The sequence below is a fragment of the Sapajus apella genome, unplaced genomic scaffold, assembly GCF_009761245.1.
Source record: "Sapajus apella isolate SASKATOON/1434 unplaced genomic scaffold, GSC_monkey_1.0 scaffold97, whole genome shotgun sequence".
NCBI lineage: Eukaryota > Metazoa > Chordata > Mammalia > Primates > Cebidae > Sapajus > Sapajus apella.
In genome coordinates, this window is record NW_022437037.1 from 4627838 (window position 1) to 4644617 (window position 16780).

A 16780-nucleotide genomic window follows, 5' to 3' on the forward strand; every position below is an offset into this window, starting at 1 on the left:
CGGCGGCAGCGACGGGGGAGGAGGGAGACGCTCATGGGAAATTCCACGTTCTACTCTGTGCAAACTGCTCCGTCAAAATGCAGGCGTGATTTCACAGTAGGATTCCCAGAGTAAATGACACACCTCAGCTTTCACAGGGCTACTGACCTCCTCTAAGCAGCCCGGCTGGGCAGCATCGAGCTTTCCACGGAGCCACGCAGGCTGGCCAGGAAGCAGCACCCAGGTTCAGCATTTAAGAGCACTCTTTTTGGACACAGGTGGTGGAGAGGTTTTTAGAAAAAAGGCAGAGTTGTTACAGAAAGATACAAGCATATCCTATACCGGGGGCGACAAAGAACAAATTACTGCAGCTTAGACCTTTGTCACTATGTTGCGAGAAGTGAATCTACCCTGAAAGATGCAATGCACATGCAGTCCTGAAACTCTAAAACCAGATTTTAAAGAACCGTTGTGCATCCTTGTGGAGTGGAGAGCGGTCAGCTTGGCGACGTCAGGAATTCCTGGCAATCCCTGTCGGGCCTGTGGGCGGAGGCGGCCTTCGCAGGGCTGTGCACCTGTTGGTCTGCAGGGACAGAGGTGCGGCCCTGACTCCGCCCACCCTGTGTCTCCTGCAGGACTGATGCGTTGTGCACCACGCTCAGGTCGCCCGTTGCAGGGACCGGAAGCCCACGGCTTTGCCGAGCCCTGAGCCTTCAGAGGGTGGTGTGCAGTACCCCGGGGAAGTCAGGCTCACACTCGCCCACTTTAAAAACCCGAAGCCACTTCCTCTTCACCTGCCGAGCCTCGGCGTCTCCTTGCTTGTGGTTTCTCGTCCCCAAGGGCTGACTGAGCTGCTCCGGAAGGGTGGTGTGTGGTCAACCCTGGTTGGCTGAGAGGAGCAATTTCCTGGTTTCCACGAGTAAAGATGGGCCCATCCCTTGGGACCGGTCCTTTCTGTCCCTGTCCCTTTGGCTCCTATAGGCCTTCCTTGTCTTAGATTCATAAACGTCAAGAGGAACTGAGGATGCTTGAGGGAACTACCTAGTTACAAAAGCCAAGCAAAGAGTAAAGCTGGCCGACGCCATCCCCAGGCTTCTGTGGCGCTCTCGGTCACAGGAGTCCTCAGCCAGTGGTTCCTCTTGACTGTTTCTGCACCAAATGAGGAGGGGCTGCTTTGCTCTAAGGTGTGGGGGGCCATAGGTTAGGAGACCCCAGGTTTTCCTAAAAAACCAACTCAGAGAAAGAAACAGCTGAAAAAGCAAACTCAACTCATTCCACATGCCCTGAAGAGCTCGTCATAAAATACAGGGGTGGTGGCCGTGGGACACCTCAAAAGACCAAGAGAGGCATGGGGTCTTTGGTGATGAAAGTGCTAACCTCGGCTGGGCGCAGTGGCTCAGGCCTGTCATCTCAGCACTTTGGGAGACGAGCGGGTGGATCACCTGAGGTCAGGAGTTTGAGACCAGCCTGGCCAACTCGGTGAAACCCCGTCTCTACTAAAAATGTGAAAATTAGCCAGGCGTGGTGATGCAGGCCTGCAATCCCAGCTATTTGGGATTGGGAGGCTGAGGCAGGAGAATCGCTGGAACCTGGGAGACGGAGGTTGCAGTGAGCCGAGATCCCGCCACTGCACTCCAGTCCGGACAACAGAGCGAGACTCTGTCTTAAAAAAACAAAAATAAAAACAAAAAACACCAAGAAAGTGCTAACCTCCTCAGATGCTCATCATCCTGGGGTTCGTGGAAAGAAGACGATGGTCACTTTGCAATGAGCCGGTGCAGAGGGGAGGGCCTCACTCACAAGCGCATGATCTGCCGTTCTCAGAGACAGGGAAGTGACGGGGAGGGCAAGGCTGGCCCGAGAGCTGGAATTCGACTTCCAGAGTGGACCTTCCCAGGCCACTGAAGGCAGGGCGCCAAACCAAAAGGTGTGTGTGTGTGTGTGTGTGTGTGCACGGGTGTGTACCAGTGAGGGTGCATGTGTGCCTGTGTGTGTGTGTGCCCCTGCCCCCTGCCCACCAGATGCTCTCAGGTCGAAGGGATGATGAAGAGTCAACGTTTAGTATGAGGTGCAAGCCTAGAATCAGAAAACAACCACTGAGGACTTCACAGACCCGGGAGAAGAGGAAGTGTTTCCTGCAGCAGACAGTCAGTGACACACGGATGACATCATAGCGCTCTGTCCGCCTGGTGTGTGTCAGACCTGCCTTGTGTCCTCAGGGGACCCGTGATGACATTTTCACAAAAGGCACTGTGTGAAGCGCGGAAGGGCCACCAGGACGAGCCCAGGTGGACCAAGGGCCCAGGAAGGAGCTGGCAGGAGCTGTGTGTCCCACTGTCTCGGTGGCCTGTGGGGTGGGCAGGGAGAGCAATGAGGACTGACCAGAGCCGTGGGGGGGGGGGGGTGGCGGCGCTGGCGAGACTTGTCCCCTCAAGAGGTGGTGGCTTGGGCTGGGCAGGAGGGCAGGGAGCATGCCGTAGAGAGGGGCTGCCCCTCAGGGATGGGGCTGCGGAGGGGTGGGCCATCCACAGGGCAGGGCGCTGGAGGCCTGTGGGGACAAGCAGGCGGAGGCTCCTCCAGGAAGGCTCACCCAAGGCTCGAGGCTTGCTGGCACTCCCCTCTAGGAATCTACAACACAAAGAGAAACAGAGAAACTCTCTGTTAGACAGGAAGGCGCAGGTTCTAGGCGGGCATTTTGCTCTTGGCTACAAACTGCACCGCCTTGTGGGGGAAGGTAGTGGGAGGGGAGGTAAGGGGTGGGAGGCAGCATCTTAGAGCAGGTGGTTATCACAGGGCAAGTCTGAGATGAGGAACTTTCACGGTTTTCTCTCTGGCCTTCAGCCGGTCTTTCCTTCAGGGAAGGAGAAGCCCAAATAGGACACTGATGAGGCCATCTGCCCCAGCTCATCTTTCTCGTAAGTTTAGTTTTGAGAGAAAGTAAGAAACGGAGGCTGGGGACCAGGCGCGGTGGCTCACACCTGTAATCCCACCACTTTGGGAGGCCAAGGCGGGTGGATCACGAGATCAAGAGATGGAGACCATTCTGGCCAACATGGTGAAAACATGTCTCTACTAAAAATACAAAAATTAGCTGGGCGTGGTAGCGTGCGCCTGTAGTCCCAGCTACTCGGGAGACTTGAGTCAGGAGAATCACCTGAACCCAGGAGACGGAGGATGCAGTCAGCCCAGATCACGCCACTGCACTCCAGCCTGGCAACAGAGCGAGATTCCATCTCAAAACAAACAACCACCAAAAAAAACGAAACAGAGGTTGGGGCCAGACTCATGGCTCACACCTGCAATCCCAGCACTTTGAAAGGCTGAAGAGGGAGGCTCTCATGAGCTCAGGAGTTCAAGACCAGCCTGGGCAACATAGCCAGACTTCATCTCTATGAAAAATTTTTAAAAATTAACCAGCATGTTGGCATGTGCCTGCAGTCCTGGCTATTCAGGAGGGTGAGGTGGGAGGATTGCTTGAGCCCAGGAAGGTCGAGGCTGCTGTGAGCCAAGATTGCGCCACTGCACTTCAGCTTGGGTGACCTTAACTTTGCAGTGAGACCGCAACTCCAAAAACAAAAAAAAAAAAGAGAAAAAAAACGCATCGGTTTCCTAGAATGGTGCAAGGGACATGAAGGCCTGATTCTCAGAAGGAAACTCTCGGCTCTTCAGCAGTACAATGTAAAATCTTTGGTGAAAGGAAAACGTGTCATTCTGTGTTCATTCAGTGATAAACAGTGAAAAGTTCTTCATCTCACAGAGAGAGAAAGAAACAAAAGAAACAGACTTCCCAGGCCCTGAGTGCACGCAGGATCAGAAACAGGGGAGGTGCCATCATTTAAAGGAAGAGGCGGGGGTAGGAGGCAGAATTTTTAAAAAAGCATTTGGCTAGACAATCCCCTATTACTGGAGATGAAAGAGTTAAATATTCACATTACACAGAATAATTTTCTTGGAAAGATGAAAAATCACTTAAAATACACAATACTGAGAAAAAATATAACATTTATTAGAGAGGCAGATACGAGGGCACAACTAAAAGATGCCAGACAGAGTCTTTTCTTTTAGGATAAGAATAGAAAGAGACAATCGTGTTGCTGTATTCAAACGAAACTTACTCAGAACCCCAGAGTTTATAATAAACTCAAGTGCGGAGCCGCAGCGGGGGCCTAGCTCCCCATGCGAGAGGCTTCGCGGCTTTCCGGCAATTATAAAAACAGAAAGGTCATTAGGCAGCAGGACACCCATAAAACAAACAGATAAAAGTACAACATTAAAACAACTCATTCAAGTACTCCGTTTAGTTTTTAAGTTGCAGAATATACACATGTCTTCTGTGGGGGAATTATGGAAATATTTAACAGCAATTAAAAAAAAAAAAAAACCACAAAAGAAAGTCACAATCCAGTTGACCCATCAAAAGTCACTCTAGTCTAAGTATTTTGGCAGTTATTAAATAAGCACATTGTAGACACACACACACACACACACACACACGACCACAAAAGGTGCACCGGCATTATTAAAACAGCTGTACTGAGTTACGGGCCTCAGGACACGTGGCTTTGCCCACATCAGATGGGTTTAAGGAGGGCGGTGTTTGTGGGAGGTTGGACAGACTTATAAACACAGTAGGGAGAGAAGGCTTCTCTGTACATATTAATCTCTAAGTGTAACTTTCAAATAGAAGGAGAAAATTGTATAAGCAGCTGAGATTTTGCTTCTTTTAACAGTCTTTTATTTAACTGCTAGAAAAAGAGAAAGTATACTTTGGGTGGAAATGGAGATTCCCAATTCTATGGGTATTGTTTTCTACTATTTCACGCATTGATGAGATGGACCTGAAATTTACAAAATGACTTCAACTGTTTAGTCAATATTACAGAGATTCACCTGTGAGAGTACTGAGGCATACAACGTAATGATCAAAAATTTAAAATTATCATCATAAATGTATGTGCCCAAACCCCTCCCACCCCATTTCCCCTGAAACCAACTGAGCTAGTTTCTGAATTAAATTTGAATAACTAAATTTGAATAATTAAGAAAATACACAGCTAGACAGGATGTCTTTTTGCAAAGCAGGCTTTTACAGTTAATGTTGTCTTGCCCTATTTTTCTTTTTGCAGTGTTTTGGTTTGCTTTGTCCAGGAGTTAACAGATTGGAAATGAGTTTGTCATTGGATAGAAAGGTCAGATTTTAATAACTTAGAAGTTTCCCATTTACTTGATTACTCGGGTGAAGCTGGAAACTTCCTACTGCTCATTTAAACAGATCCCTGTGGTCGAAGGGTCAGCTTATTTTCTTGCTGCAATCCTTACAAAGGAGAACTGAAACAGTTTTCCTAATGAGGCCTGGCGCCAGGATGGGTGGCTTATTGATACTATGTCAGCAAAAATATCCAAAAGAAATGTGGGCCAGGCAAGGTGGCTCCGCCTGTAGTACCAGCACTTTGGGAGGCTGAGGCAGGAGGATCACTTGAGCCCAGGAGTTTGAGACCAGCCTGGCCAGCATGGTGAAAACCTGTCTCTACTAAAAAAAAAAAAAAAAAAAAAAATTAGCCGGGTGTGGTGGTGGGTACCTGTAATCCCAGCTATTTGGGAGGCTGAGGCAAGAATTACTTGAACCTGGGAGGTGGAGGTTGTAGTGAGCCAGGATCACGTCACTGCCCTTCAGCCTAGGCGACAGACAGAGTGAGACTCTGTCTCAAAAAAAAAAAAAAATTTGAACTACAAAGTTAATATATATTTTACCACTCAGGCTGATAGTATGCTGTAATTGTGTAAGAAGAAGCCATTGGGGGATGGTGGGTGAAGGGTGCCGGGGCCTCTCTGTCCTATCTTGGCAGCTTCCCGAGAATCTTGTTACTATTTCAAAATAAAAAGTATGTTTTAAAAAAAAATCAGTCTGTCACCAAGTACAGGTTAACTGGCTGTGAGAATCTTGAAACACAGTCACAAGCAAATGTGCGGCTACTGCTTGGAAAATCAGCTTTAAATGGACTTGAGCTGATCAAATGAACCCACAGTGTAGAGGCCAGGGCTAATTTCCTACTTGAAAGTAGGAGGGACACAAGGAAATAATTTTCAAAAGAGAATCTGAACCTGACACCTTCATTCTGACCCATTTGCCGTGGCTTCTCTATGATCTCGGGGTAGACTCTCAAAATGGGCACAGGGAGATGCCTGGCAACCATCTAGGCGTGTGACCAGTTTCACTATCTACCCTCCCACAGCAGTGCCAATTTAAAAATGCAAATTATCATGTGGCCTAGATTCCTTTCGATGTGGTGAGACATTTTATTTCTTTCTGGCTACCGTTAATTGTATAAAATGAGCCAGACATTCTAAAATAATTTCCAGTAAATCCAAACTTTGCCAATGATTGAAAACAAAAAAAGCCAAAAGCAAACCCCCAAACTCTTTGAGCAGCACCATGCTGAGACCTGTGTCTGTGGGGAGAGCATTTGCTGCCACACCACGTTCTATTTATAGCCCCACCTGGGCACGCGTGAGCGCAGCAGAAACAGAACCAAGGGTGAGAGAAAATCACAGCCAAAAGGAGCTGATGCGTGGATACACCCCGCTTTTAATAACCGCATCTAAACAGCACTAGCACATCCGACCAGCTGTCAGCTGGGGCCAGGCACAACGGCTTACGCCTGTAATCCCAGAATTTTGGGAATCAGAAGCAGGCGGATCACCTGAGGTCAGGAGTCTGAGACCAGCCTGGTCAACACAGTGAAACCCTGTCTCTACTAAAAATACAACAATCTGCAGGATGTGGTGGCAGACGCCTATAATCCCAGCTAGTTGGGAGGCTGAGGCAGGAGAATCGCTTGAACCTAGGAGGTGGAGGCTGCAGTGAGCCGAGTTCCTGCCACTGCACTCCAGCCTGGGCAACAGAGCTGGAGCCTGTCTCAAAACAACAACAAAAACACAAATACATACCAAAAAAAACGCCAATTTGATGACATTTGGAAAATCTGTAATCCCATGTAAAAATCAACGGGTCAATTCACCAAACTTTTCCAGCGTTCAGTTGGTTGTCTGGGATCATACAGACCTCACAGGCTGCTCGTGATGCCCTACCAAGGGCGCTGGCCATGTTTAAGTAAAAATACACACTTTGGATGCCAACCTAAGAATCTTATTTACTGCTTTAGTCAAGAAGAAGGAGATGGTCTTTACTTGTGACTTCCTCCCAAGTGAATGAGTATACCGTTTAACAAACTAGCACAGTTCAGTTTGTTCACTTATAATGTGTAGCCTCCTAATGTAGCTCAATGTATGGTGGACACTAGATATGAACAAGAGAAGGGAAGTCTTTTGCACCTCCAGGATGTGTGCCGGCTTTTAAATTCAGAAAGATTAATTAGAAGCTACAGTGCAACTTATTTTTATCTACAGATGCGGCCAAAAGAAGAAATGTTTATCAGATGTCGAATGACACAGTTGTAAATTGGCAGGTGGCAGCTTTCCACATAATTTTCATCAGCAAGTGAAACTTGATCATAGCCCAAACAAGACAAGGCAATTCAGGTGCCCGGGCCCTGAAGTCCACCGTGAGACTACAGGAACACGGCACTGTGGTGCTTGCCAGCCAGTCTCTTGAAGAACTGCCTGTAACAGTCACAGGTGTGGGGAGAAACAACTCCATTTTTTTTAAGTTTTTTTTTTTTTAATCATATTAAATATAAGTCTTAGCACCTTTGGCATTTTTGTCCAAATAGACTTCGACATAGGAAGTGGGGACATAGCCCTCTTCATCTTCATTCCTCCGGATGCGGGTCCAGCCGTCGCCTTTGTCTTCCTCTATGACGTACAGTGTTTCCCCTTCAACTACGGAAATCGTTCCTTCATTCTGACCTGAAAAAGCAGTATCGGGACACTTTAGATTTCTTGGCAAATGCAGGTAGAAAGCAAACTGTGGCCATCACGCCTGTAGTCCCAGCACACTGGGAGGCTGAGGTGGGTGGATCACGAGGTCAGGAGATTGAGACCGTCCTGGCCAACATGGTGAAACCCCGTCTCTACTAAAAATACAAAAATTAGCCAGGTGTGGTGGCGCATGCCTGTAGTTCCAGCTACTTGGGAGGCTGAGGCCGAAGAATCGCTTGAACCCCGGAGGCAGAGGTTGCAGTGAGGTGAGATTGCGCCACTGTGCTCCAGCCTGGTGACAGAGCAAGACTCTGTTTCAAAAAAAAAAAAAGCAAACTGTGGCCTTTGCAATGAAACAAGTGTCATCAAGGATGAAATCCAGGCCAGGCGCGGTGGTTCACACCTGTAATCCCAGCACTTTGGGAGGCCAAGCTGGGTGGATCATGAGGTCAGGAGATCGAGGCCATCCTGGCCAACACAGTGAAACCCCGTCTCTACTAAAATACAAAAAAGAAAAATTAGCCGGGTGTGTTGTCACACGCCTGTAGTCCCAGCTACTTGGGAGGTTGAAGCAGGGGAATTGCTTGAACCTGGAAGGCGGAGGTTGCAGTGAGCCGAGACTGTGCCACTGTACTCCAGCCTGGCAACAGAGCGGGACTCTGTCAGATGCACTGACCCTTCATCCACTGCTGCAAAACTTTCTCGTTCCACACAGAAATGTGCAGGTTCCTACCTCTGTCTCTCTAAGAACCTCTCTACGTCCTCCAGGGCTTCTTTCTCCTACCTCCCCAAATGGCAAGCATCTCCCCCAGGAGAAATCTTTGGTCCTCTTCTCTAGTCTTCCGTTTCCCTTGGATCTTTCCTGGGGGAAAGGTACTTCCATGGCTCCAACTGCTTCTCTCTCTTTTTTTTTGAGACAGAGTCTTGCTCTTGTTACCCAGCCTGGAATGCTATGGTGCGATCTTGGCTCACTGCAACCTCCACCTCCCCGGTTCAAGCAATTCTCCTGCTTCAGCCTTCCAAACAGGTGAGACTACCTGCCGCCACGCCCAGCTAACCTTTGTATTTTTAGTAGAGTCAGGGTTTCACTATATTGGCCAGGTTGGTCTCAAACTCCTGACCTTAGGTAATCCACCCATCTTGGTCTCCCTTGTTTTTTTTTTTGAGACGGAGTCCTGCTCTGCTGCCCAGGCTGGCGTGCAATGGCATGATCTTGGCTCACTGCAACCTCTGCCTTCTGGGTTCAAGCAAGTCTCCTGCCTCAGCCTCCTAAGTAGCTGGGATTACAGCCACATGCCACCATGCCCAGCTAATTTTTTATTTTTAGTAGAGATGGGGTTTTACCATGTTGGTCAGGCTGGTCTCGAACTCCTGATCTCAGGTGATCTGCCTGCCTCAGCCTCCCAAAGTGCTGGGGTTGCAAGTGTGAGCCACCACAGGTGGTCACTAGGCTCATCTTTCTAACCATCCACCTGTGTTCTAATTGATCCTACACTTCTGACAACGACTTCCCTAAGGTACAGCTCTCACCGCATCAACATCCTGCTCAAGGACCTTCAATAGCTCCTCAGTGTTTGCCACATAAAATCCAGATGTTTCTCCAACCTCGCCCCAAATGGGACTTCCCAATTTTTAGTGCCACATTTCACTATGAGGACTTAAGACATCTAGGCTCCAGCAACAAGACACCCATGCTTGGCCACACAACCCCATGCATGGCAAGTTCTTGAAACTTCCTTAAGGAAACGACCTCATTCTCCCCTGTCCTCCCCATTCCTCTGTATCCCTCCTCTGGCAAACACTGCAAGCTGCTGCTCCTTTTAATTTTTTAAAATTTTTATTTATTTGTTTATTTTTGAGACGAAGTCTCGTTCTCTCGCCCAGCCTGGAGTGCAGTGGCGCGATCTCGGCTCACTGCAACCTCTGACTCCCTGATTCAAGCGATTCTCCTGCCTCAGCCTCACAAGTGGCTGGGACTACAGGCACATGCCACCACGCCTAGTTAATTTTTGTATTTTTAGCGGAGATGGGGCTTCACCATGTTGGCCAGGATAGTCTCGATCTCCTGACCTTGTGATCCATCCACCTCGGCCTCCTAAAGTGTTAAGATCACAGCCATGAGCCACTGCGCCCAGCTGATTTTTGTATTTTGGGTAGAGACGGGGTTTCACCATGTTGGCCAGGATGGTGTTGATCTCCTGACTTCGTGATCCGCCCTCCTCGGCCTCCCAAAGTGTTAGGATTACAGGCGTGCACCGCCGCGCCCAGCCGCTGGCCGCTCCTTAAGTGTGTCTGGCTGATTTCCCTCTGGACAGGTGCCATATCGTACCACCTGCACCCCACTCCTTCATGGGCCTTCACAAGACAGGAGCTCTATAGATACTAGATGTTAAATGAATGGATGAAATCATCATCTTCCATATCATCCACTGCAGTGAAGTTCTCTGGAAGCTGTTAAGTTATATGAACCACAAGTCAAACTACATAACCAAATAATAATCATACCATGAGTAGGATAAAAGCATAGTAGAGAAAGATCTGGAAGGCTGCTGTTGCTCTGTCACCCGGACTGGAGTACAGTGGTGCTCTCAGCTCACTGCAACCTCCGCCTCCCGGGTTCAAGTGATTCTTGTGCCTGAGCCTCCCAAGTAGCTGGGATTACAGGCGTGTGCCACCATGCCCAGCTAATTTTTGTCTTTTTAGTAGAGATGGGATTTCACCATGTTGGCGAAGCTGGTCTTGAACTCCTGGCCTCAAGTGATGTGTCCCCCTCAGCCTCCCAAAGTTCTAGGATTACAGGTGTGAGCCACTATGCCCGGCCAGATCTAGAAGACTTTTAAAGAACGTTCTGGTCACAGAGAACAGTGTGGCTAGGCACAGTGACTCACACCTATAATCACCACATTTTGGGAGGCTGAGGTGGGAGGACTGCTTGAATCCAGGAGTTCAATAGCAGCCTGGCCAACATAGTGAGATCTTGTCTCTACTGAAATATACAAAAATTAGCCAGGCATGGTGGTGCTCGCCTATGGTCCCAGCTACTCAGGAGGGCGAGGCTGGAAGATCACTTGAGCCCGGGAGGTCAAGACTGCAGTGAGCCATGACTGCGCCACTGCACTCCAGCCTGGGCAAGAGAGTGAGACCTTGTCTGGGGGGGAAAAAAAAGGAAGAAAAGTGAAAGAAGAGTGACGCAGATATTATGGTTTATAAAAGGCAGGGGAATCCAGCAGACATGAAATGTCACCTTCAAACGTGTAGAGAGCTTTGCACGTCCCTATGGCAGGGAGGGGCTCCTCATCATCAAATTCGTCGTCAAAATCCGTGGCCAGCACCTTCACCTCACTCTCCTGACTCTGCTCCTCTGTGTAACTGCCATCTGGGCTGCTCAAGAAAGGAAAACACAAAGCAACTAAAGCGACTGGCCCAGGGAGGACTCAGAGTGAGTCCCTGCGACTGCAAAGCGCTTGCGACCCCTGCCCCTCACTGAGTGCTGTCACTGAGACCATGGTAAATCATCCGCACACTGAGATCACCCAGCCTGTGTGGAATTATAAATCTGCGTCATGGGGAAAGTGACAGGTCCACCTTCACAGGCATTTTGGCATCGAACAAGTGCCTTATGCTTATTTCCAGGTTCCGAAATTTAAAAATATAAATACAAAGCCAGCAGGCTTCCTTGCCAGAGGCAGGTGCTGTGCAGATACTGTACCTCTCGCGGTCCTGGGCGCAGTTGTTGACGGTGGGTGTGTTCTGGCTGTCGTACAGTCCGCTCTGCCGGCGCATCTGCTCACTGCGTGCTGGGAGCCGGCCTTCAACCTCAGCCAGCCAGGCCTGGAGACACAAGCAATGAGAGACTCTAACCTAAGGTCATCTGAGGGCCAGCCCAGAGCGTCCTAAGGTCCCAAAGGCCATCAGAGGGCCAGCCCAGAGCGTCCTAAGGTCCCAAAAGCCATCGGAGGGCCAGCCCAGAGTGTCCTAAGGTCTCAAACTCAGGAGCTATTCTTGGTCATCTAACCCAATGTGACAAGGTCCACACGGGGGCAGAATGGCCACATTTTCTGCATTTGACTGTTTAAATGTACTCAAGGGCGGGTGCTTCCATTTCACTCGAAGTTGGAGACGTAGAAGCAAACTCATATTTATGTGGTTGCCCATGACGGGGCAGAAAGCATACCAGACTGCGTTATTCCCTTGGGCTTTTAAGCAGTGGTGCAATCTTGGATAAGCCACTTCTAGCTCCTTTTTTTTTTTTTTCTTGAGAAGGAGTCTTGCATTGTTGCCCAGGCTTGAGTGCAATGGTGTGATCTCTGCTCACTGCAACCTCTGCTTCCCAGGTTCATGTGATTCTCCTGTCTCAGCCTCCCAAGCAGCTGGGACTACAGGCACCCACAACCACGCCTGGCTAATTTTTTGTATTTTTTTTTAGTAGAAACAGGGTTTCACTATGTTGGCCAGACTGGTCTCGAACTCCTGACCTCATGATCCGCCTGCCTCAGCCTCCCAAAATGCTAGGATTACAGGCGTGTGCCACCATGCCCGGCCCTAGTTCCTTCTTGACCATGAGGTCACCCTGTGACACCTGAGGGTACAGCCATGCTTAAGCAGTGACTTGGTTTGAAAGCCACACTTCCCATGTTTTAACTTTTTTTGATAGAAATGAAATTTGTACTTAAAAATTAAAGTAGATAAAATAATCTTCAGCAACATCTGAAACAGTATAAAGAAGTCAAAGGAATAAAAATGACCAGAAGCCTGGGCACGGTAGCTCAGGCCTGTAACCCCAGCACTTTGGGAGGCTAAGGTGGGCGGATCACGAGGTCAGGGTTCAAGACCAGCCTGGTCAACATGGTGAAACCCTGTCTCTAATAAAAATACAAAAATTAGCTGGGCATGGTGGCCCGGCCTGTAGTCCCAGCTACTCAGGTGGCTGAGGCACAAGAATATTGGAACTCAGGAGATGAATCGTTGCAGTGAGCTGAGATGGCACCATTGCACTCCAGCCTGGGTGACAAAGTGAGACTCTGTCTCAAAAAACAAACAAACAAAAACAGAAAAGGACAGTTCTAAATTCTAAAAGCTCAAATGAACATTACTGATGGATTCTGAAAAGAATGAAAAAAGTTGGCTGGGCGTGGTGGTTCACGCCTGTGATCTCAGCGCTTTGGGAGGCCAGTGTGGGTGGATCACCTGAGGTCAGGAGTTCGAGACCAGCCTGGCCAACATGGTAGAACCCCGTCTCTACTAAAAATACAAACATTAGCCAGCTGTGGTAGAATGTCCTGTAGTCCAAGCTACTTGGGAGGCTGAGGCAGGAGAATTGCTTGAACCCAGGAAGTGGAAGTTGCAGTGAGCCAGGCTCATGCCACTACACTCCAGCCTGGGCAACAGAGCGAGACTCCGTCTCAAAAAAAAAAAAAAAAAAAAAAGAGAATGAAAAACGCCATAGCTGACCTTTCATTGCTGGAAACAGTCTACCAGTCTGATTGGTAGAATTGGTTGCTGATGTATTTCCCATGCTCTGTAGTCTTTCAGTGTGGTGTGGAGTGTGGGTTAAGGAGGCTTTTGTTGACAGCTTTTGAGTGCTCCTCTCCCTCCCTCAAACCTTTATGATTTATGTTTCCTGCCTGTTTCTCATTTGTGTTTCCTGCTGGTTCTCACAAACACACCCTTTCCATAATGGGCAAAAAGAACAATTGCATACTTCAGTGAATTTTTTCATTGCTTTTTTGATTCACTGGGATAATGGATTGCTCTATACTCCCAATTAGATTACCATGAGACATAGCAGAATAACTAAAATGACAAAAAAATACTGGCCAGGTGTGGTGGCTCATGTCTGTAATCCCAGCACTTTGGGAGCCCAAGGTGGGAACACGGCTTAAGGCTAGGAGTTCAAGACCAGTCTGTGCAACAGAGCAAGACCCCGGCTCTAAAACAAATAAAACTTAGCCGGGTAGGGTGGCATGTGCCTGTAAGCCCAGCTCCTCAGAGGCTGAGCCAAGGAGATCAAGGCTGCAGTGGGCTATCATCATGCCACTGCTCTCCAGCCTGGGCAAGAGAGCAAGACCCTGTTTCCAAAATTAAAAAAAATAAACAACCCCCACACCCCCCACTGTATACGAATAAAACATTAAACACTGTCAGTTTTTGTGTGTGTTTTTTTTTTTTAGATGGAGTCTCACTCAGCCGCCCAGGCTGGAGTGCAATGGTGCATTCTCGACTTACTGCAACCTCTACCCCTCAGGTTTAAAAGATTCTCCAGCCTCAGCCTCCCGAGTAGCTGGGACTACGGGCACGTGCCACCATGTCTGGCTAATTTTTTTGTATTTTTAGTAGAGATGAGGTTTCACCACATTGGCCAGGCTGGTCTTAAACTCCTAACCTCAGGTGATCCACCCACCTCGGCCTCCCGAAGTGCTGGGATTACAGGTGTGAGCCACCGCACCCAGCCGACACTGCCGGTTTTTACAGACACAATTAACATAGGCTATGATAAGAAGCAGAAGGTTCAACAGCGAACAGTGTATTTTTCCTTTGACTGTAACTCATGACACAAACCGCCATTCCCACTGTCTCCCCCAGTGAGAGGACTGTCAGGGGCCCACACCATTCTACACCGAGGAACATCTTTTCTTCTTTATTCCAGCAAAGCTTTTATTTTTTTTTTAGGAGTTCTTAGAGGGGGTGTCTCACTCATGTTACCCAGGCTGGAGTGCAATGGCGCGATCTCGGCTCACCGCAACCTCCGCCTCCCGGGTTCAGGCAATTCTCCTGCCTCAGCCTCCTGAGTAGCTGGGATTACAGGCATGCGCCACCATGCTCAGCTAATTTTTTGTATTTTTAGTAGAGACGGGGTTTCACCATGTTGACCAGGATGGTCTCGATCTCTTGACCTCGTGATCCACCCGCCTCGGCCTCCCAAAGTGCTGGGATTACAGGCTTGAGCCACCGCGCCTGGCCCAGCAAAGCTTTTTGACAATGGAAGTTTCATACCTCAAATTTCTGGGTTTCTAGTCGCAGTTTCTCTATATTTTGGCTGACTTCTGCTAATTTGTGATCCAAACTGGCTGGATCTCCCATCTGAGGATTCTTTAGGTAGACATCTTTCATTTTTGTTATGGCATCTCTGAAAGGAAGAACAAGTAGAACGCTGTAAAGGTTGCTCTTTTTTTTTTAGATGGAGTTTTACACTTGTCAACCAGGCTGGAGTACGTGGTGCGATCTCGGCTCACCGCAACCTCCACCTCCTGGGTTCAAGCAGTTCTCCTGCCTCAGCCTCCTGAGTAGCTGGGATTACAGGTGTGTGACACCACGCCCAGCTAATTTTTGTATTTTTAGTAGAGACAGGGTTTTGCCATGTTGGCCAGGATGGTCTCGAACTCCTGACCTCAGGTGATATGCCCATCTTGGCTTCCTAAAGTGCTGGGATTACAGGCATGAGCCACTGCGCTAGGCCAGTGTTACTTTTGTCAGCCAATATTCTACCACTTTGAAAAGCAAATGAGGGCCGGGCGCGGTGGCTCACGCCTGTAATCTCAGCACTTTGGGAGGCTGAAGTGGGCAGATCACGAGGTCAAGAGATCAAGACCATCCTCACCAACATGGTGAAACCCCATCTCTACTAAAAATATAAAAAATTAGCCAGGCATGGTAGCATGTCCCTGTAATCCCAGCTACTCAGGAGGCTGAGGCAGAATCGCTTGAACCCGGGAGGTGGAGGTTGAAGTGAGCCAAGGTTGTGCCACTGCATTCCAGCCTGGGTGACAGAGCGAGACTCCATCTCAAAAAAAAAAAAAAAGGTATGAATGGAAATGTGGGAAGATTAGAGTATGCATTATAAGGGACTACTGGGCCAGCGTCCATCCTGGCAATTCTCTGTAGGAATTCTGCTCTCAAGGGCTATAAATACAGAAGCTGAGTTTTAAATTTTAGTTCCCGTCTCTGGATGGTATCTCCTCATTGTCCCCAATAAATGAGGAACATATACTAATACTGCCCTTCCCTTTGCCCCAAACAACAAGAAAAACAAACAAAACCCAAGAATTAAAAAAAAAAAAATTATTTATTTACTTATTTTGAGACCAGTTTATGAGACTGGGTAATTTCTGTATTTTTAGTAGAGAAGGCGTTTTGCCATGTTGCCCAGGTTGGTCTTGAACTCCTGGCCTCAAGCCATCCACAGGTCTCGGCCTCCCAAAGTGCTGGGATTACAGGTATGAGCCACCGAATCTGGCTTCAAAACCCAAGTATTTCCAACATAGTGAAACCCTGTCTCTACCAAAAATACAAAAATTAGCTGGGTGTGGTGGTATGTGCCCATAATTCCAGCTACTTGGGAGGCTGAGGCGGGAGAATTGCTTGAATCTAGGAGGTGGAAGTTGCAGTGGGCCGAGATTGTGCCACTATACTCCAGCCTGGGCGACAGAGCGAGACTCTGTCTCAAAAACAAACACAAACGAACAATAAAACAAACATTTCCACGTGTGCATTCTTCATGCAAACCCAAGCTACGCTGGCATCCTGGGTCTCACGGACGGCAATATGCTCACCTGACAAGCAGTTAATTGCTCTGGCAATGTTAACACACATCTATTTCAAAGAAACTGAATCCACAGCTAGAATCCACGACAGGTAAGCGACAGAGCCTTAAAGCTACACATGGTGGATCCCATATCCTTAAAGAAACCCTGTTTTGAAGCAGCCCACAGCAGTGTGGGCAGGCATCCCTAGAGAAGTTCGGGCGTGTTGGGGTTTAAGACCAAAGGGCTCTGCTCATTTGGCCCTCAAGGCAGGGCACCTTTGGAAGGCTTTGAGTCATGAAAAGTCTAGAGCAGGCCACGCGTGGTGGCTCACGCCTGTAATCCCAGCACTTTGGGAGGCCGAGGCGGGTGGATCATGAGGTCAAGAGATCGAGACCATCCTG

General features: G+C 48.6%; 1 protein-coding gene across 25 annotated transcripts in view; it reads right to left on the reverse strand.

Moving 5' to 3' along the window:
- Nucleotides 1–1580: 1580 nt before the first annotated feature.
- FNBP1 (formin binding protein 1) overlaps nucleotides 1581–16780 on the reverse strand; it is a 169180-nt gene continuing 153980 nt past the window's right edge. For 10 of the 25 annotated variants that reach the window (XM_032257568.1, XM_032257590.1, XM_032257588.1 and 7 more), the window contains 4 exons: nucleotides 14851–14983; nucleotides 11567–11688; nucleotides 11102–11241; nucleotides 7111–7845 (listed from right to left, as the gene is read on the reverse strand). In XM_032257568.1, the coding sequence (XP_032113459.1) occupies nucleotides 7667–7845; nucleotides 11102–11241; nucleotides 11567–11688; nucleotides 14851–14983 (574 nt within the window). In that variant the 3' untranslated portion in view covers nucleotides 7111–7666. Of the gene's footprint in view, nucleotides 2608–7110; nucleotides 7846–11101; nucleotides 11242–11566; nucleotides 11689–14850; nucleotides 14984–16780 lie in introns of those variants that run through there. The other 15 variants (XM_032257585.1, XM_032257591.1, XM_032257581.1 and 12 more) reach the window with 7 other exon arrangements.